General features: G+C 54.7%; 1 protein-coding gene across 1 annotated transcript; it reads right to left on the bottom strand.

Moving 5' to 3' along the window:
* Window positions 1-5063: 5063 nt before the first annotated feature.
* Window positions 5064-17467, bottom strand: CDC37 (cell division cycle 37, HSP90 cochaperone). The gene is made up of 8 exons (XM_017855918.1): window positions 17253-17467; window positions 9835-10110; window positions 9343-9451; window positions 9135-9250; window positions 8928-9050; window positions 7478-7660; window positions 7305-7376; window positions 5064-5637 (listed from the first exon to the last, which is right to left on the bottom strand). The coding sequence occupies exons 1-8, from the start codon at window positions 17352-17354 to the stop codon at window positions 5482-5484; spliced, it is 1137 nt and encodes a 378-aa protein (XP_017711407.1). The 5' UTR covers window positions 17355-17467; the 3' UTR covers window positions 5064-5481.
* Between the last annotated feature and the right edge of the window lie 3899 nt (window positions 17468-21366).

Raw genomic sequence — 21366 nt, 5'->3', positions numbered from 1 at the left:
TGGAGTGCAGTGGCGCGATCTCGGCTCACTGCAAGCTCCACCTCCCGGGTTCACGCCATTCTTCTGCCTCAGCCTCCCAAGTAGCTGGGACTACAGGCACCCACCACCACGCCCGGCTAATTTTTGCATTTTTAGTAGAGACGGGGTTTCACAGTGTTAGCCAGGATGGTCTCGATCTCCTGACCTCATGATCCACCCGCCTCGGCCTCCCAAAGTGCTGGGATTACAGGCGTGAGCCACTGCGCCCAGCCTCTTCTGTTTCTTTGCGAGTGGTATCAGCACCCCCACTTGACAATTGAAGAAAAGAGGCTAAGGAGGCTGTTTTGCCAAGGTCTGGGGCCTCCTGCCCAAACTCAGACCTGGTCCATAAGGGAGGCCCCAGACCCGACACGTGACTAACAGGCCGGGGTTTCCCAGGACTGAGGGGGTTCCCCAAGGGGGGGCTTTCCATGCTAAAACTGGGACAGTCCTGGGCAAGCCAGGGCAGTTGGCCACGCCACTACAGTGGGTTTTCCGGAAGGAACAAAAGCTGGGGGCTTCCCCTGGCTCTGCGAGGGCTGCAGGGAGGGGCCTCCTCATAGCCCACTGGTACCTGAGAAAAGCCAAGAGTTGATGCATTGAAAGTAAAATACCTTTGTGTTTTCATGAATAGGGGAGTTCAGGTAACAGCCAGTCTCCTCCGCAAAACAACGAGATGGGTTTCCTGGGAAATCTTTTTTTTTTTTTGAGACAGAACTTTTCACTCTTGTTGCCCAGGCTGGAGTGCAATGGCACGATCTTGGCTCACTGCAACCTCTGCCTCCTTCGTTCAAGGGATTCTCCTGCCTCAGCCTCCTGAGTAACTGGGATTATAGGCACCTGCCACCATGCCCAGCTAATTTTTGTATTCTTTGTAGAGACAGGGTTTCACCGTCTTGGCCAGGCTAGTCTCCAACTCCTGACCTCAGGTGATCCACCCGCCTCGGCCTCCCAAAGTGCTGAGAATTACAGGCATGAGCCACCGCACCCAGCCTCCTGGGAATCTTTCCACAAAAATTCTACACTCCTTTGGACATGAGTGTGAACCTGTGTTCTCTAGAAAATTCTCAGGAGCAGCCCCAAATGGGACACTCGGTGCTGGCCTGAGAGAATACAGAAGAGTAACTTACACATATGAAGGCTGGCACCAGATGGGCTGAGTTCAAGTCCCAGCTCCATCACTGCGTGATCCTAGGCGGTCCCTTAATCTCAGTGTGCCTCAGTTTCCTCCTCTGCAAGATGTGACTATTTAGTCCCAAACCCAGAGGCATGTCAGGGGCATCAAATGAGTGAATACACTTCATTAGCCAGGTGTGGTGGTGCATGCCTGTACAGGAGGCTGAGGCAGGAGAATCGCTTGAACCTGGGAGGCAGAGCTTGCAGTGAGCTGAGATCGCACCACTGCACTTTAGCCTGGGCAACAGAGCAAGATTCGGTCTCAAAAAATAAACAAAAAAAAGGACTGGTGGTGGATAGCCAGATGCAGTGTGTGTCTCTTGGCTGTCATTTGAGCTCCTCAGGAGGTTGAGGCAGGAGAATCACTTGAGCCCAGAGGTTAGAGGCTGCAGTGAGCTATGGATTGCGCCACTGCACTCCAGCCTGGGTGACAGAGCCAGATCCCATCTCTTAAAAAAAAAGGGGGGGGGCAGGCACAGTGGCTCACGCGTGTAATCCCAGCACTTCGGAAGGCCAAGGCGGGCAGTTCACTTGAGGTCAGAAGTTTGAGACCAACCTGGCCAACATAGTGAAACCGCGTGTCTACAAAAAATACAAAAATTAGGCCGGGCACAGTGGCTCACACCTGTAATCCTAGTACTTTGGGAGGCCAAGGCAGGCAGATCACGAGGTCAGGAGATTTGAGACCATCCTGGCTAACACAGTGAAACCCCGTCTCTACTAAAAATACAAAAAAATTAGCCAGGCGTGATGATGGGCACCTGTAGTCCCAGCTACTCAGGAGGCTGAGGCAGGAGAATGGCGAGAACCCGGGAGGCGGTGCTTGCAGTGAGCTGAGATCTTGCCACTGCACTCCAGCCTGGGCGACAGAGTGAGATTCCGTCTCACAAAATACAAACAAAACCTTCAATAACAAGGAATGCAGTATTTTGAAAAACTGAAATTAACACCAAAATGTCTATGATGAACAAAAATTATTATTATTTTTTGAAACGGAGTCTCACTCTGTTGCCCAGGCTGGAGGCGTGATCTCAGCTCACTGCAACCTCCACCTCCTGGATTGAAGCGATTCTCCTGCCTCAGCCTACGGAGTAGCTGGGATTACAGGCACGCGCCACCACGCCCGGCTAATTTTTGTAGTTTTAGCAGAGATGGGGTTTCACCATGTTGGTCAGGCTGGTCACGGACTCCTGACCTTGTAACCTGCCCTTCTCGGCCTCCCAAAGTGCTGGAATTACAGGCGTGAGCCACCGCGCCCGGCTCAAAAATTAATTTTTTTTTTTTTTTTGAGACGGAGTCTTGCCCTGTCGCCCAGGCTGGAGTGCAGTGGCGCAATCTCGGCTCACTGCAAGCTCCGCCTCCCGGGTTTACGCCATTCTCCTGACTCAGCCTCCCGAGTAGCTGGGAGTACAGGCGCCTGCCACCACGCCCGGCTAATTTTTTGTATTTTTAGTAGAGGTGGGGTTTCACCGTGTTAGCCAGGATGGTCTTGATTTCCTGACCTCGTCATCCTCCCGCCTCGGCCTCCCAAAGAAAAATGAAAATTTTAACTCGGCAGGGCACATTGGTCTCTAGTCCCAACATCTTGGGAGGCCGAGGCAGGCAGACTGCTTGAGCTCAGTTCAAATCCAGTCTGAGCAACATAGAGAGAACCCTGTCTCTGAAAAATAAATAAATAAATAAATAGATCTTGGAAGATGTGCGAGGCTCATTCAGGGCTCCAGGAATCCCCTGCAGCCCGCACTTGCTGTTCTCACTCATATACAAAGCACTAAGGAAAGTGACTGGATTTGCAGCTCACTCCTGCCCCCTGGTGGTGATCGGCTTAGGCACAACAGCATTCCAGGGGTTTTTATCCAATGCTTTTACAAATGTTTCCTGAAGGTCCACTTTCTGGCACTGTGGATGTTGCAAGAAAAACTCCGTGCTCTGGTGGCACCCACAGTACATGGGAGGTGACAATACACAGTTGTGTGTGAAGAAGGGCATGTGAGGCAGGTTTGGTGGCCGAGCAAGAGGGCAATTAAAGTAGGTCAAGGAGGGCCTCAGAGAAGTGGCATTGATCTGTGGTCTGAGGGACAAGCAGTCCCCTCAGGTGATGTCCCCCGGGAGAGGTGGGTAGAAGTCTCTACTGGATTGAAGGTATTTCATGTCTGAAACTGATGTGTACCTGGGTGTTTATTGTACTTTGATCTTAGCTCACTGCAGCCTTGACCTCCCAGGCTCAAGCAATCCTTTTGCCTTAGCCTCCCAAGTATCTGTGACTACAGGTGCGCACCACTGCGCCCAGCACTGCACCTGGTTTTTTTTTTTTTTGTTTTTTAGCTAAGAGTCTTTGTTGCCCAGGCTGGAGTGCAGTGGCGTGATCTTGGCTCACTGCAACCTCCACCTCCCAGGTTCAAGCAATTCTCCTGCCTCAGCTTCCTGAGTAGCTGGGACTACAGGCACACGCCACCATGCCTGGGTAATTTTTGTTTTAGTGCAGACTGCATTTCACCACGTTAGCCAGGCTGGTCTTGAACTCCTGGGCTCAAGTGATCCTCCCGCCTTGGCCTCCCAAAGTGTTGGGATTACAGGTGTGAGCCACGCCTGGCTGTGCACTCTAAGACTTTTCCTGTGGCAGAAATATTTTGTGACTTTTGCAGAGAGCCAGCAAGTGCCAAGGTCCCCGTTCAGAGAATGAGTGCCAGGTGCCAGTTGTCTGAACCATTACTTCACTTGTCCCCATCACTACAGCCTGAGGGCACTAGTGCGACAATGTTAGCCCTAAGAGCAGGGACACTGAGGCTCAGCACATCACCTAAGCCCACACTAAGAGAAATTCTAAGTGCTCAAGGGCCAGCATGGAGTTGGGGACAACAGGGCAGGGAGGTAACAGGCAGATGGTGCTGGGGCCTGGTCAGTTGTAGGGAGGACTTTGGCTTCTGTTCCAGGGAGGGGAGTCCTGAGAGGCTTTTGAGCAGAGGTGGGACATGCCCCGACCGTGGTGTTCACAGATGCCCTCTGGCTGCTGCCTGTTGGGGGGCTAGCTTGGAGTGGTGAATGGGAAGGAGGCTGGGGCAGGAATTAGAGCCAGAAGGGATGGGGGCCTGGAGGCCATAGGGACAAAAGGCAGTGGTCAGAATCAAGATGTTTGCTGGGGGCCAGGTGTGGTGGCTCACACCTGTAATCCAAGCACTGTGGGAGCCCAAGGTGGGCAGATCACCTGAGGTCAGGAGTTCGAGACCAGTGTGGCCAACATGGTGAAACTCCGCGTCTACTAAAACACAAAAAATTAGCCGGGCGTGGTGGTGGGCACCTGCAATCCCAGGAGACTGAGGCAGGAGAATCGCTTGAATCCAGGAGGCAGAGGTTGCAGTGATCCGAGATTCCACCACTGTACTCCAGCCCGGGCGACAGCTAGACTCTCAAAAAAAAAAAAACCAAAAAAACAAAACACATCTGTTTGGGGCCAGTGCTGGCCATAGGGTGGGGAGATATAGTCCAGGATGCTGCTCCAAAAGGTGGTAAGGAAGTTGGAAGGGCGGGGGTCTGCGGGCAGGTGGGCAAGATCCACAAAACCCTAGGGAACGTTGACTTGGTTTGCAGATCACTACTGCCCTCTGGTGGTGAGCAGCTTGGGCAACCCTGCCTTCTGGAGGTCCAAGTAGGGACAGGGGAGTGGGTAGGTGAGAACTGAAGGCTGGGGGCTTTTGACGCCTCTGGAGGAAGACTGTTCCAAGTGGTGGAACAGCATGTGTGAGGCAAGGACCCACGATGGCTGGTGGGTAAAGGACCAGAGAAGCACAGGCTCAGTCCCCAATATTCCACCAGGTTTCCCTCCCACCTACAAGAGATGAGCTGCCTGAACGGCCCTCCAGCAGCCCAGAGAGCATCTGAAACTCTTTATTGGAACATCATTGCTGTTTGCCAAATAGAAGACACAGACAGCAGACGAACAGTGAAAACAGAGCCCAGTGACCACAGCTGGCCCCTTGGCTGGGGACCCTCCCCTACTACCTGGTGGACCAGCCTGGCAACCTCTGCCCCTCCCCGGACCCCCGGGCCTTTGGCATAATGCTGATGGGGGGCTGCAGGCAGTGAAGCCCCTTGACTCAAAGCAGAGACTTGAATGGGCGCTGGAGAGTGGGGACAGTGGAGAGGCCAGGGGGGGCTGGGCAGGCCCCCCGGGCTGGGCCGAGCAGCGCAAGTGGAGGAAGCCAGGAGCGGGCGAGATGGCATCTATCTGTTTTCTGAAAAGGGGCACATAGGGGCCTGGAAGCAGGTGGCGGTGGTAGCTGGGGCAGGTCACACGCTGACATCCTTCTCATCTCCTGTCTTGGGAACAGCTTCCAGCAGCGGGTCCCCAGGACCTGCCTCCTCTCCCTCCTTGGCCTCACTGGCCTTAGAGTTGGGGACCCAGAGGCCGGAGTCAATGCAGCGTTGCATGTGGTACTTCGCGTCCTGTGAGGAGAAGGGCAGGCAGATGAGGTGGGGCTACCACCCAGGGGTCCCCATTATCCCCTGCACATCCCCAAGCTGGCTTCCTGCCTATTGATATTTAACCAATTTATTTGAGATGGAGTCTCACTCTGTCACCCAGGCTGGAGTGCAATGATGCAATCTCGGCTCACTGCAACCTCCACCTCCCAGGTTCAAGTGCCTCAGCCTCCCAAGTAGCTGGGGTTACAGATGCCTGTCACCATGCCTGGCTGATTTTTTTACTTTTAGTAGAGATAGGATTTTGCCATGTTGGCCAGGCTGGTCTCAAACTCCTGACCTCAGGTGATCTGCTTGCCTTGGCCTCCCAAAGCACTGAGATTACAGGCGTGAGCCACCGTACTCAGCTGGAACTTTAAATTTTATTTAACTTTAATTTAAATTTAGATAGTGCAATCTAGAACAAAAGCCAGCAAATTTTTTTGGTAAAGGGACTGACTAAATATTTCTGGTTCCGCAAGCCATATGGTCTCCGTCACGACTCAACTCTGTGGCAGAGCAAGATCGGTTGTAGATGACAGTGAAACAATTGAGCGTGGCTTCTTTGTTCCAATAAAACTTTATTATAAAGACAGGCAGTGAGTCTGGGAGCTGCGGTTTGCAGAACATGGTCTAGATGGCTATGCCCATAGAAGCTTCTAGAAACTCAGGGCCAGTCCTGCAGCTAGACTCATTTTACAGACGAGAAAATCAGTGTGACCAACCAGTGAGCGGTAGGAATAGGGTCAATCGTGTCCTACTTAGATTCAACGTCTATTGCCACTTCCAAAAATACAGCCAGTGAGACCTTCTTTATAAAACATAATTTTAGAAAAAAAATTAGTGAGATGTCATGGTGTCAGCCTATAATCCCAGCTACTTGGGGAGGCCGAGGTGAGAGGATCACTTGAGCCTGGGAGGTGGAGGCTGTAGCCTGGGTGAGAGAGGAAGACCCTGCCTGTCAAAAAAAAAAACAGACGGCCGGGTGTGGTGGCTCACACCTGTAATCCCAGCACTCTGGGAGGCCGAGGCGGGCAGATCACGAGGTCAGGAGATCGAGACCATCCTGGGTAACACGGTGAAACCCTGTCTCTACTAAAAAATACAAAAAATTAACCAGGCGTGGTGGCGGGCGCCTGTAGTCCCAGCTACTCGGGAGGCTGAGGCAGGAGAATGGCGTAAACCCGGGAGGCGGAGCTTGCAGTGAGCAGAAATAGCACCACTGCACTCCAGCCTGGGCGACAGAGCGAGACTCTGTCTCAAAAAAAAAAAAACAGACAGACAAAATCCAATTAACAGCCAGCATTTACCAGCCCCTGCCATGTGCTCAGCTCCCTTCCCCACACATTTTGTGAGCTGATATTGAGAGAAAATATGGTTTGCATAAGGAAACTGAGGCTGGACTCAGTCACAGTAACAGTGACTATCAGTCACAAGGGACATACGCTCAAAGCTCAGTATTTATCTGCTGGATGCTGGGACACAGTAGGTGCTCAATAAATGTGTATGTGTGCCAAGGTAACACGACCCCCCTTAGTCCTTGGAGAAGCCTTGGAGGGACACTTTCACCAACTGGCTTCAGAGACTTGGGACACAGGGCTGGGGGAGACACATGGCCCGCTGGAAAGGCATGGGACGCAGGGGTTACTCACGGTGGGGTCCATCTTGCTGATGGCGTCTTGCAGCATCTGCACGTCCTTCACATCGAAGCACTTCTGGAGTTCCTGAGGGTATAGAGGGGCTGGGGTCAGGGGCTGGGTCCCTGTGCCCTAGGGGGGTCCCGCTCAGGGTCCTCCTGCTGTCCGCCTGGGCTGGGGAGCCGCACCTCGGGGAGAGACTCGTAGACCTCGACAGGGTCCAGGCCGCCGGGGCCAAGCCGCTTCTTGCGCTCCTCCTCCTCGTACTCCTTCATGGCCTTCTCAATGCGCAGCTTGGCACGGCCCCGCACACGCTCCTTGAAGGCTTCCAGCTCGTCGTTGAAGCCCTCCATGTACTGGCGATCGGCTGTCTATGGGGTTCGGTCAGTGCTCACTAGACTTGGCCCAACGCTCAGGAGGGACTGGGGGCCCAGGACCCTCCAGCCACAGCTCCTCAGAGGTGCCCCAGGCCTCCCCAAGTCTGTTCCTGACCTACATAAAGGGCTCCCCAAGGCCTGGGCTCCCCCTCCAGGGACCTCATCTGGCATTTGCTAAAGACCACCTCCTTGGGAGCCCTGCTCTACTGCAGATCTGAGACACTCATGTCCTCAGTGTCCCTGCATGGGTACCTCTAACTCAACACGGCCACCTCCCAGTCTGCCTTGTCCTTGGTCTCTCCAGTCTTGGTAAGGGTAGCCCTGTTCCTCCAGGTGCGCAAGTTAAAAACTCTAGAGGCGGCCGGGCGCGGTGGCTCAAGCCTGTAATCCCCCGAGAGGTAAAAATAAAAAACACAGATACAAGGTCAAGGAACAGACCATCACATAAGCTAAACACGGTGAAACACCCGTACACATACTAAACAAAATTAGCCGGGCGAGATGGCAGGCGCCTGTAGTCACACAGCTACACAAAGGAGCCCTGGGCAGGAGAATGGCGTGAACCCGGGAGGCAGAGGCTTGTAGTGGAGCTGAGATCCGGCCACTGCACTCCAGCCCTGGGCGACAGAGCGAGACTCCCGTCTCAAAAAAAAAAAAAAAAAAAAAAAAAAAAAAAAAACTCTAGAGGCTGGCAGGCGCCTGTAATGCCAGCTACTTGGGAGGCTGAGGCATGAGAATTGCTTGAACCCAGGAGGCAGGGGTTGCAGTGAGCTGAGATCACGCCATTGCACTCCAGCCTTGCTGACAGCAAGACTCTATCTCAAAAACAAACAAAAGCCCAGAACCCTAGAGGCACCCTCACCTCTGTTCTTTACTCACATATCCACATGGGGACCTCCAGCACATCCTAGTGGTCCCATTTTTTTTTGTAATGCAGTTTTGCTCTGTCACCCAGGCTGGAGTGCAGTGGCACACCACAGCTCACAAATTCCTGAGCTCAAGTGATCCTCCTGCTTCAGCCTCCCAAAAAGACTTGGACTATAGTACTCAGTCACCAAGCCTGGCCTGACCTCCACTTTTAAAGTCTGGCAGGATCCGCCCACTTCTCTCTCCCTCCTTGGCCCCACCCTCTCCTGATCTAGGATTCGGTGATTGGAGGGGCTTGAGTCCCAGTGGACAGGAGTCGGCCTTACCCAGAGCATTGTGGGCTGGTTCCCTGGGGAGGGGGCCTTCAGCCACCTGGCAGCTCAGGGGACCCTACCTTAATCTTAGTGAAGAACTGCCGGAAGCAGGCCCGGGGGTCCACCTTCAGGCTCTTGGCCAGCTCCAGGATAAACTGCATGACGATTGTCTGGTGGGCCACCTGCTCCATGAGTGCACATTTCTGCCAGGGAGAACAGGCACAGGGTTACCAAGTGGCGACCTCAGGGCAGTGCCTTTTCACAGCCCTGGGGAAAGCTCCACTCACCTCCTCCACCTCTAGGTCAATGCACCAGATGACCAGGTAATTGGCCGTCTCCTCGCACACCAGGTGGACATTGTCTGACAGGTACTTTTGGCTGTCATCCCAGCGGCGGAGCATGCCTGTGGGAAGATGCTGGCAAGGTGCTGGAGGGCCCTGGAGGCAAAGAGCCTGCCCCGACCTTGCCCCCCATAACCTCACACGCCCCACTCACCAAAGTGCTTGATCTGTTTCTCGTACTTTTCCACGAAGGTCTTGTGTTTCTGCTCCCTCACCTCCTCTGAGTCCTCCTCTGTCTTCTCGGGCTTGGTGTTGACCATGCTCTGTGGTAGGGTGAGAGGGGGAGTGGGCTGGGGCAAGGCTGCGGAGCGCCTCGAGTGCGGCCGGGCGGGCCGTGGCCGCAGCGCCCATCCCATCCACGGCGGAGGTGGTGACGAAGCCATGAGCATCAAGGTGGCGGGAGCGTGGGCATGGGCCTTGGGGCAGATCAGAGGAGGGGACCGGTGGGGTGTTTCATCGGCCCGGCCCTCCAAGCCTGTCCCCCCTCCCACGTGGCCCCGTCCGTCCCTCAGCTCTCCGCCCCACACCACACTCTTCAACTACACCGCCCGGGTCCTCCCCTGACCAGGCATTGGGTGCGCATGCGTCCTGGCTGCACGCTCGCTGGCTGCGCAAGTGCACTGCCCGCCCCGCCCGCCCCGCACACCTTGCTGAAGCCGTCTTTGCTGAGCGTGTCCACGTTCCAGGGCATGCTCTTCTCCTTCTTGCGCATCTCTTCCAGCTTCTGCTCCCAGCTCCGCTCCTCTTTGCGCAGCTGCTGTGCCTCAGCCTGCAGCCGCTCCAGCTCTGCTTTGCCGCCCTCAGCCACCTCCAGCTCCTTCAGCTTCCTCTGGCATTCGGCCACCTTGCGCTTGCACTCGCGGCAGCCCCTGTCCAGTTCCTCCTTCTCCTTCTGGAACTGCTCCATGCGCTCCACCCGGGCCTGCGGGCAAGGGCGGCCTATCAACTCTGGGGAGCGGCCTGTCCCTTACCCCCAGCCCCATACCCAATCCCCGCACCAGAGATGGCCCTGGGAAAAAGTATGCCTCCACCTCCCGTGCCCTGGTCTCCCAGCTTCCGCCCCTGCCCCCACAGGTGCCGGCGCACACCCAGGTGGGGTCAGGTCCCTCCGTCCTCTGCTGAGAACCCTGGCGGCTCCCATCTCACTCAGAGCAGAGCCCAAGTTGTCACCACAGCCTAGGTAGGCCCTACACAATCTGCCCCAGCACCTCCCCTGGTAACTCTTCCTTCCAGCCACACTGGCCCCTCACTTTTCTCACCTTTTCTTGAGACCATTTTTTTTTCTTTTAGAAAACAAAACAAAACAAAACAGGGTCTCACTCTGTCGCCCAGGTCAGAGTGCAGTGGCCCAATGACGACTTACTGCAGCCTCGACCTCCCTGGGCTCAGGCAATCCTCCCACCTCGCCTCCCGAGTAGCTGGGACTACAGGTGTGCACCACCACACCCAGCTAATTTTTGTATTTGCAGTAAAGATGGGGTTTCGCCATGTTGCCCAGACCGGTCTTGAAGTCCTGGGTTCAAGTGATTCCTCCGCCTCGGCCTCCCAAAGTGCTGGGACTACAGGCAGGAGCCACTGTGCTCTGCAGAGCGTGCTTTTTTCTTGAACTTCAAGGCCTTCACACTGGCTGTTCCAACTACTTGGAATGATCTTCCCTCAGATCCCCCCACAGCTGACTCTATGGCACCCGCGCCATCTGGGCTCCATGTTGCCTTAGCAAGGACTCCTTCCCCAACCACCTTCCTGATGATGGCAACCTCCCGCTGCCCCCGTCTGGAATTCCCTGCCTCAACACCAGCCACCACTCACATCATATGACAATTATTTATCACGTTTTGGGTACTGCCTCCCCCCCCCCGGCTCTCTAAATGTGGGAATGTGTTTGCCATTTTGTCTCCAGAACCAGGAACTTGGCCTGGCGCAAAGCAGGGGCTCAGCAAATGCTTGTTTTTTGGTTTTTATTTTGTTTGGTTTTGTTTGAACAAGGTCTTGTTGTCATGCAGACTAGAGTGCAGTGGTGCAATCATGGTTCACTGCAGCCTTGACCTCCCAGGCTCAAGAGATCCTCCTGCCTCAGCCTCCCAACTAGCTAGGACTACAGGTGCACACAAACCACCATGCCCGGCTATTGGTTTTTTTTTGTTTTTTTTTAGACGGAGTCGCCCAGGCTGGAGTGCAGTGGTACAATCTTGGCTCACTGCAACCTCTGCCTCCCGTGTTCAAGAGATTTTCCTGCCTCAGCCTTCTGAGTAGCTGGGATTACAGGCATGCGCCACCACACCAGGGTAATTTTATATTTTTAGTAGAGACCAGGTTTCTCCATGTTGGTCAGGCTGGTCTGGAACTCCTGACCTCAAGTGATCCACCCACCTTGGCCTCCCAAATTACTGAGATTACAGGCATGAGCCACTGTACCAGGGCCCCTTCTAGATGTTTCTTTGTTCCACCCATAACCTTGCTCCAGGATCACTGCCTAGGCCCCCTTAGCTCTGTCTCCAGCCCAGCATGCCCTCCTGAGCCCCAGCTTAGTGTCTACCTGCTTCCCGCTCACCCGAGCCCCAGATGTCACTCCCCAGGCATTCCTTTCTCCTGATTCCTTTCTCCTCAGGCTCCTGGTCCCTGCCTCACTCCCTACCTCGCTCAGACCTCCATCTGGGTCCCCATCGGATCATTCAGGACTCTCCGGAGACCCCTGCATGGCTCCACCATCACCCCTCCTGCACCTCAGTGGGGGCTGCTCTATCCAGAGCCGCTGATCAAACCCGGAAACATGCCACCACCTTCAATTGCTGTCCCTCTCCAATCCAGGCACAGCTGCTGCCAGGGAGGCCGGTGAAACCCACGCATTTGACCATGTGACCAGAGTCCTCCCCACTACCACGTCTTGGGGGGTCTGAATTCAGATAGGATTTCTGATCCTGGCATCCTGGTCCTGGGTCCCAGGCAGATGCTGGCCCTCATGGTTCCCGGAAAGCATGGGCTTTCTCTTGCCTCTTGGCCTCTGCATGTGCGGTTCCCTTACCTGCTTTGCACCCAAAACTCAGCTTCGACAGAGCCTTCCCCAATGTTCCCTGCCTGGGGCACCACTGATCCCCAAAGGACCTCCTGTGACCATCTGATGACATGGTGAGGGTGCTGGAGGACAGCCTTGGGGCACCGGCCCCTGGGTCCTAGCCCACAGCCACCTTGTACTGGCTGGGTATCCTTGGGCCATCCCCTAACCTCCTGGAACCTCAGTTTCCTCATCTTGTCAAACAGTCAACAATGCTGACTGCACAAGCTCGTATCGGAAGAAACTAACGAGATGATTAAAGTAAAATGTCCCAAGCCATGCGGGCCCTCAGCATGCACCCTTCCTGTGCTGGCCAGGGTCATTACCATCTGTGTCAGGGGACAATCTCTCTCTCTCTCTCTCTCTGAGGAGCACTCTGGGGCTTTAAAAAGGAAATGTCCTCAAATGCTTAGTTTAATTTCTGGCCCAGAGCACACGCTCAATAACTGGGAGTGGTTGTTACTACATGGTCACAGCACCCGGCTGTGCCACTGATGGGAGATGGAACTTTGGCCATGTCATTGAAACCTCTCCCGGCCTTGGTCTTCCCCTCTGTGAAACGGAGTCTCACAGGATCACCGTGAGGACTGAATAACTCTATGGAAAATGCTTCCAAAACAGCTCTCAGTAGGCGTGTCCCACTGTTACCATCTCCGTCCTTGTCACTGCCACCTGAATGGTCTGCTGACTCATTTCTGTGCCTTATCTGAGGCTGTGTCCCCAGGTTCTAGGGCAGGGCCAGGCAGACCTGGCCCCTATTCTAATACCCCACGGGACTGACACAGCCAGCCTGAGCCTCGGATTCCCCCATATGAATAAGGGGTCAAGAAGGCCTACAGGCTGGGCGTGGTGGCTCACGCCTGTAATCCCAGCACTTTGGGAGGCTGAGGCGGGTGGATCACCTGAGGTCAGGAGTTTGAAACCCGCCTGGCCAACATGGTGAAACCCCATCTCTACTAAGAATACAAAAAGTAGCCGGGCGTGGTGGCAAGCACCTGCAATCCCAGCTACTCCAGGGGCTGAGGCAGAATCGCTTGAACCTGAGGCAGAAGTTGCAGTGAACCAAGATTGCGCCAGTGCACTCCAGCCTGGGTGACAGAGCATGACCCTGTCTCAAAAAAAAAAAAGCTACACCTCATGAGATAAACTGCAGCTGCAGGCTGGCACAGTGGCCCATGCCTATTATCCTAGCACTTTGGGAGGCCGAGGTGGGAGGATCACTTGAGCTCAGGAATTCGAGACCAGCCTGAGCAACACAGTGAGATTCCATCTCTTTAAAAAAAAAAAAAAAAGTTGCTGGGCAGGGTGGCTCACGCCTGTAATCCCAACACTTTGGGAAGCCAGGCGGGCAGATCATGAGGTCAGGAGTTCGGGACCAGCCTGGCCAACATGGTGAAACGCAGTCTCTACTAAAAAAAATAGAAAAAGTAGCCAGGCATGGTGGCACGCACCTGTAGTCCCAGCTACTCAGGAGGCTGAGGCAGGAGAATTGCTTGAACCCAGGAGGTGGAGGTTGCAGTGAGCCAAGAGGGCACCACTGTACTCCAGTCTGGGCAATAGAGTGAGACTCCGTCTTAAAAAAAAGAAAAAAAAAAAGCAGCTGTGGCCTCTGCAACTCCCTTCCTCCACGATGAGCCTGTGTCACCCTGGAGCCTGCCTGCCACCCTGCAAGCCACTGCTGGGCAGCCATCAGTCTCCCCTGTGTCCTCTGAACAGCCGCCAGGGAGGCCGCAGCTAAAAAAGGCCTCTAGGAGTTGGTGGGGGCGGCAGCCTGCCCAGCCTGGGCTTTACACCTCCCATTGGGGAGGGGCTGTAGCAGGCTGAGCAGGAGAGAAGCCACCCCAGTAAGCAGGGCCCACAGGTGTCACTACCCTCCTGCCTTACAGTTAGGGAAACTGAGGCTCACGAAATCTCAATGTCATACAACTCATTAGAAGAAACCATTAACAGCAGCTGTCTCTGGGCAGGAGAGTCGGCGAGCTGGGGCTGGGAAAAGGGATTCATTTGTCCCCTTCCGGAACCTTTGGATTTTTTTTTTTTTTTTTTTTGAAAAGACAAGGTCTTAGGCCAGGCTTGGTGGCTCACACCTACAATCCCGGCACTTTGTGAGGCTGAGGTGGGTGGATCGCCTGAGCTCAGGAGTGTGAGACCAGCCTGGGCAACATGGTGAAACCCTGTCTCTACCAAAAGTACAAAAATCAACCAGGAATGGTGGTGTGCACCTGTGGTCCCAGCTACTCAGGAGGCAGAAGTAGGAGGATCACTTGAGCCCGGGAGGCGGAAGTTGTAGTGAGCCAAGATGGCACCACTGCACTCCAGCCTGGGTGACAAAGCAAGACCCTGTCTTGAAAAAAAAAAAGCAAAAAAACAAACAAAACAAAATTTAAAAAAAGAAAAAAGAAAGACAGACGAGGTCTTGCTATGTTGCTCAGGCTGGACTTGAACTTCTGGGCTCAAATGATCCTTCTGCTTTAGCCTCCTGAGTAGCTAGGACTATAGGCATGTGCCATCACATGTGGCTATGGAATTTCTTTTTAACCATTCACAAAAATTATTTAAATGATGATGATAATAGCTACCGCCCCAAAAGGATTACAAACATTAAACGAATAAGGTAACCCTTACAACAACCCTATGGGGTGGACATCATTCAGATTCTCGGGTGCTCAGGCACACAGCAATCAAACAATTCCCTGGCAGTCACGCAGCATGTGAGTGATACAGACACAGCTGAGATTTGAACCTAGTCAGGCCTGTGCTCAGAACCACAGCGATCTCTCCTTCCCCTCTACAATGCTTCCTTCCAAAACTGCCCCAAGTTTTCCCGACCCAGTCTTAATTTATTCTTACAAAGGTCTCAGGGAAGTGGGATCATAGTATTCCAGGTTTCATACGGGCTCAGGGAGGCCTGAGTCTTGCCACATCAAAGAAAGAAAGCAGCAGCAAGAGGCAGGACTAGGATTGGAACGCAAGCTTGCCTGTCCTTGAACCTGTGCTGGAGACGCTGAAGCCCCCTGCCACCCTTACATGCCACTACAACCACCGGGTTCTCGGCGGTAGGACAGGAAAAGCTCCGTGCCAGAGGGAGAAGGGTGTGGCAGGTACACTACGCTGCAGGAGGGGGGCCCTCCCACTCGGCAGGACCAAACCATTCTCCACAGTAGTAAAGATTAACCTCTTTATGTGACAGAAATAGGTCTTCCCAAGAATAGTCTTTGGAGCTTTGTGGAAGTCTTAAATATTTCATAATAAAATGTTACACACGGCAAGAAATAGAAGCGCTAGAACTTTCTTCCCACACTCCAGTGGCTCGCTTGGCAGGTACACTACCCAGGAGACTCAGGATTTAAGGAATAGGTCTGGAGGTGGGACTGGGAGCTACATAAAGAGACTAATGCCGTATTCCGGAGTATTCCGAAATGATAGGGAAGGGACCTTCTAGTTGTTTTTGGATAAACGATGGGGAGTTGTCCTATGGGAGGGTGAGGTAAGAGATCCTCACTAGAAGGTTCTGAGAGGTATATGCCCTTAGTTTAAGAGTACAACACGGCTGGGTGCAGTGGCTCACACCTGTAATCCCAGCACTCTGGGAGGCCGAGGCGGGTGGATCGCCTGAGGTCGGGAGTTGGAGACCAGCCTGACCACCATGGAGAAACCCCATCTCTACTAAAGATACAAAATTAGCCAGGTGTGGTGGCGCATGCCTGTAATCCCAGCTATTCAGGAGGCTGAGGCAGGAGAATTGCTTGAACCCGGGAGGCAGAGGTTGCAGTGAGCCAAGATTGTGTCACTGCACTCCAACCTGGGCGACAATCCATCTCAAAAAAAAAAAAAAAGTACAACAGACACTGATATGTGATGCAGGCACACTGATTTGGGGTAGCAGGAGGTTATACCTTTAAGTCTTAGTCACCCCCATTGGCTTGTGAGCACTGAGGGGGTGGTAGGACATGGATCACCCAGACTTGGGATTCTGGTGTCTGGATTTGGGGGTTCTGTTGTGGTCAGACAGAAGAAGGGGTAGTGAATTTAGAATCAGACCAGGAGTCCCTGGATAAGAGCAGAGACAATTTGGGTCACAGAGTAGCTATCAGGTTGGGGACACAAGGTGGGGTGGGTTTGGGGTCCTGGGCTTGAGTTATGGGAGTTTCCAATGCTGGCCAAGGCTCATACAGGAAGCCAGTCTGGGAGATGGGTGGTGACAGGGTCTGCAATACCAAGTAGGGGCAGGGGCTCTGGCTGGGCCGGAAGCCACGTGGGCAGGATTTCCTGGTCTAATGGGAAATGGGTCTACCGGAGGCCAAAGGAGAGGCTGGAATGTGAGGCTCCGTCGGGGTGGAGCTGGTAGTTAGATCCAGAGGGGAACCAGGTTCCAAAACCCAAGTCCTCGGTGAGACTAAGGATCCTGAAGGGGGACGGGTCTACACTCCAGGAAGGGGGTCCTGGGTGTGGGCAGGGACAGGAATATCAGAGTAGCACAGAGTTCCTTGTACCGTTTAGAAAAGGAGTGGCGACTCCGGATCTGAATGGGAACCCCGGATCAAGATCCCGGAAAGCAGATCCCAGGACAGACCAAAGTATTGGGGGTCAAACTACGAAGGTGGGGGAGGGCGACGTGAGATCCCAGATAGGGAGTGGATACCCGAATAGATGAGGGATCACCTAGAAGAATTTGGGGTCCAAACTTTGAGGCAGAGTTCTGGGTGTAAATGTTAACTGCCAAACAGAATTGGGGAGACTCGTCTAGGGGAGTCCAGACTATGAAGAAGTTCTAGAGGGTAAATAAGGAATCCCACGCAAAAATCGGAGCAGGGGGTGAGGGGGGGATCCCGAGCAGGGACTCAGGGTCTCAGCGGTACTGGGGTCCTGGAGTTGAATAGAGGCTCCTGAAAGTCCAGACTGAGGGGGTGAGAATCCTAGGTGTGAACAGTGGGGTCCCTGGGCAGTATCGGGGATCACAACTCTGGAGCGGGGTCCGGGAGTAGGGAAAGGGATGGGCGCGCGCGCCTTACCTGATGCCGCCAGCGGAAGAGGCTAGCCGTGTCGATGTTGGGGTGCGTCTCGTCTTCATCATCAGACACCTCAATGTGGTCCCACACGCTGTAGTCCACCATCTTGCCTTGACGGCCCAGCGCGCTACGGCTCTGTTGGCGGCGACGGCGGCGGCGCTGGAGACTTGGTGCGCGGAGCCCCGCCCCTTCCGCTTCCGCCCGAGTGCGGGAAATCCCGCCCATGCGTGACGTCACATCCCTAGTAACCGCGGCAGCGGCACTGGCTACCCATTCTGCCTTAAAGGGCCCTGCGCAAGTGTTCCAGCCCCCTGGAGTTCCCGCAGAGACTCCACCTCATCGGACGCAGGGGCTCCGCTAGGTCTCCTGGGGGCATACGAGTGGGCGCTTCAACTCCTAGCCCCCCTCATCTCCCGCCTCTCCACGGTGGGCGTTTGGGGTGGCAGGGAGGGGACGGTTGATGAGACTGAGAGGACTGTCCCCTCATCTACGCCGCAGTGACGTCTGCAAGGGGTAGGGACACGGCGGGAAGGCCCTCCCTCTGCCCTTCGTAAAAGGGGACCTAAGCCTGCGCTGGAGAGGGGCGCCTGACGACTCCTGGGACTTTCTCAGCCCGAGGAGGACTGGACCTGTCCTGGGGGTGTCTAAATCGGGGGTGGTATGGCCCTCCCCTTGAGGGGTTAAACATGGAGGGGAGATTGTGGCTCTGCCTTGGGACCTGGGGTTTCCCCGCCTCGGCAACAGCCTTCTCCTCGTCCTCCAGCTCCGGCCATTAGCAGCAAGGACTCGCGCGCGCGCGCACATACACACACACACACACACACTTTGGAATCACCCGGACCCCCCATAACGGGTCTCAGCGCCCCACCCCGCGTGACCGCTGGGTGTCGCTAGAGTCTAGCCTACGACGCGTATTCCTGGTCCCGCGCTTGGTGGGGGAATCTTGGAGCGGAGGAAGGGGGCTTTCCTTGTCGTCACAGTCTGGGGCCACGCATAGTCCCTCCCCGTTTGTCTGGGGGTACCCTTCCTCCGCCGGGGCTCTAAGGACTCCATTACTCTAAGCATGCAGGGCCCCGGCCTCACACTTCCACGCATCCCAATCCACGCTTTTATACCAGGATAATAGGCCGTGTTGCAGTCTCGGGCTAGGATTATCTTAGATTAAAGGGTGCTCCGTCGGGGGTCAGGCTGGATAGGAGGAGCTCCAGTCACTCGGGTGAGGGGCGCCTCTTCCCAGTCTCCCCTGGAGCTGACGTCGCAGGCGGTGCCCGGAGAGAGCGAGCGAAAGTCTCCAGATTGGGGGGGATTCCCCCGTGCATGGAGGGGGCGGGGCCATCGGACAAAACGCCCTCCCGCTGCCGCCCCTCCCCCTCGCGCTTCATTCAAACCCGCGAGTGGGCGGGCAGGGGCGGGGGAGTCCCCATCTCCTCCCGCTCCCTCTTCCCCTCTACCCTGGCAGTCCAGCACATCAGTGGCCGTCACGGCCCGGGCACGCGTGCGCACGGACCCACACCCCGGCGGCTCTCACAATCGCACACACACACACACACCAGCAAACAAAGGGTCTGGACACTCCCGTCCCCTCCCGCCCCCAGGCCAGAGAGGGCGGGGCATCCCCTCCCCAGCCCCCCGCAAGGTAAGCTTGGGGCTGCGAGCTGCGGTGGGGAGGGGGTCCTGGTGCCATGGTGGGAGGGGGCCAGGACTGTAGGGGTTCCCCTGCTCCCCAAGAAAGCCGTACCCCACCCCACCGTATGCCCTTTAAGGCTTCGGCCCGGTCATCAGCATGGGGGTGTTTGGAGAGAATCCGAGATGTCAGGGATTCCCGGATCGGCGCGGGGGTCTCTTCTGGCTCTGGAGACTGGAGCTGCCCAGCTTCAGCAAAACAGCGTTCCCGGAGCCTCAGCTTCCAGAACCGGGGATAGGGCGCCGGAAGCTTCCCCATCAACGCCAAGCATTTCCTAATCTGCCAGCACAGCACCTCCAGCCCTGGGGACTGAGAAGGAGAGAGACCCCTAAGTTGCTTTGCACTGTCCCTCTGTCCCCGGTCCCTACCCCACCCCCATCGGTGCAAACCCTGCTATGTCTCTCCTGCCTGTGGTGTAGGGGGGGTTGCGGGAATTGGGAACGCTTTTTGGGGCTACCCTTGCTTCTTCTGCTACATCCCATAACCACATAGCACTGAGCTGCGATGGGGCCCGGCAGGCGGCTTTGCCTTCCTGAGTCTCAATTTCCTCCTCTGCAAAGTGGGTAATGACACACACGTAGGATTCCGCGAAATCGTGCTTGCAGAGCCTGCTTTTGCGCCATCGTTTTGTTTATTAGCTCATTTTACATCTCTTTACCAAGTGTCTACTTACCATGTGTTGGGCACTGTGACCAGGCTTTGGGGCAGCAGCAACCAACCAACCCAGCAGGGGTCCCTGCTCCCCGCTGGTGAGGGAGCAGGAGTCCTGTATAAACATATAAATCCCCACGGGTGATTTCCTACTGTGAAGACTAAAATTCTGTCCTCAGACAGAGAGAGCCTAGGGGGAAATGCACTCAAGATTAATGAGGGAGCTGGGCACAGTGGCTCACGCCTGTAATCCCAGCACTTTGGGAGGCCGAGGCGGGCGGATCACTTGAAGTCAGGAGTTCGAGACCAGCCTGGCCAACATGGTGAAACCCCATGTCCACTAAAAATACAAAAATTAGCTGGGCATGGTGGCAGGCGCCTGTAATCCCAGCTACCCCGGAGGCTGAGGCAGGAGAATTGCTTAAACCCGGGAGGCGGAGGTTGCAGTGAGCAAAGATCACACCACTGCGCTCCAGCTTGGTGACAGAGTGAGACTCCATCTCAAAAAAAAAAAAAAAAAACAAAACAGATTAAATAAGACTTCTGGATCCTGCCTGCCTTCCTCCTTGGGTCTGAGCTCCATGAGGGTAGGATTAGGTCTAGAACAGTGGCTGGCACACAATAGGTGCTCAATAAATGTTGAATGAGCCTGGCACCCTGGTGTGAGCCTGTAGTCCCAGCTACTTGGGAGGCTGGCTGGAGGATCCCAGCAACACTCGTCCCTAAAAAATAAAAATAAAAACAAAAAATAAATCCTTAGCTGGGCATGGTGGCACGTGCCTGTAGTCCCAGCTATTCAGGATGCTGAGGCAGGAGAATGGCTTGAACCCGGGAGGCGGGGGTTACAGTGAGCTGAGATAGTGCCATTGAACTCCAGCCTGGGTGAGGAGAGCGAAACTGTCTCAAAAAAAAAAAAAACTTAAATGAATTAAAGAGGGGATTAGATTAAGACTAGATTCTAGAACTGTAGATTAGGAAGAAGGCTTAGCATAAACCAGTCCACCCCCACTCCCTTGAATTTGATACAGGAGACACTGAGTCCCAGAATGTCAACATTTCTTTTTTTTTTTTTTTTTTTTTTTTTTTTGAGACGGTGCTTCTCTCTGTCACCAGGGCTGAAAGCGGCAGTGGCCAGATCTCAGCTCCGACTGCAAGCTCCGCCTCCCGGGTTCCGCCATCTCCTTGCCTCAGCCTCCTGAGTAGCTGGGGACACAAGTGCCTGCCACCTCGGGCCAGCTAGTTTTTTTTTTGTTTTTTTAGGTAGAGGACAGGGTTGTCACCGGGTTAGCCAGGATGGTCTCAATCTTCTGCTTCGTGATCCACCCGTCTTCGGCTCCCAAAAGTGCTGGGATTACAGGCTTGAGCCACCGGCGCCCGCCCAACATTTTACTAACATTGAAGACGGCCCAGCACAATGGCTCACATCTATTAATCCAAGATACTTGGGAGGCTGAGTGTTTGGAGGATCGCTTGAGCCCAGGAGGTCGAGGCTGCAGTGAGCCATGATCAAGTCACTGCCACTTCAGGGCCTGGGAGACAGAGTGAGACTCTGTCTCCGACCAAAAAAAAAAAAAAAAAGAAGAAAAGAAGATGGTAAACAAGTGTTGTGAACAACTGGGGACAGAGACCAGAACTGAGCCACTGGGCACCCCAGGAACTCCTGGTGTCCAGCCGCATGCCCACTCTTTCCCCACATAGCATATAGATACAGGCACTGCTTTCATCCAGTTTCAATATTATGCGCGGACAGTGAGGCGCGCAGAGAGCAGAGAAAGAAGAGCA

This window comes from Rhinopithecus bieti, unplaced genomic scaffold (genome assembly GCF_001698545.2).
Source record: "Rhinopithecus bieti isolate Rb0 unplaced genomic scaffold, ASM169854v2 scaffold_42598, whole genome shotgun sequence".
Classification (NCBI taxonomy): domain Eukaryota; kingdom Metazoa; phylum Chordata; class Mammalia; order Primates; family Cercopithecidae; genus Rhinopithecus; species Rhinopithecus bieti.
Note: the sequence above shows the minus strand (reverse complement) of the source record. Positions and strands in the feature narration are given on the sequence as shown.

What these genes read in the sequence shown, in the direction of transcription:
- CDC37 (XM_017855918.1), bottom strand. Translation starts at nt 17,354, where the DNA reads ATGGTGGACTACAGCGTGTGGGACCACATTGAGGTGTCTGATGATGAA. An exon ending in TCTTCCGCTGGCGGCATCAG is followed by an intron (nt 10,111 to 17,252) that starts GTAAGGCGCGCG and finishes CCTTGCCCGCAG; the next exon opens with GCCCGGGTGGAGCGCATGGA. An exon ending in GCAAAGACGGCTTCAGCAAG is followed by an intron (nt 9,452 to 9,834) that starts GTGTGCGGGGCG and finishes ACCCTACCACAG; the next exon opens with AGCATGGTCAACACCAAGCC.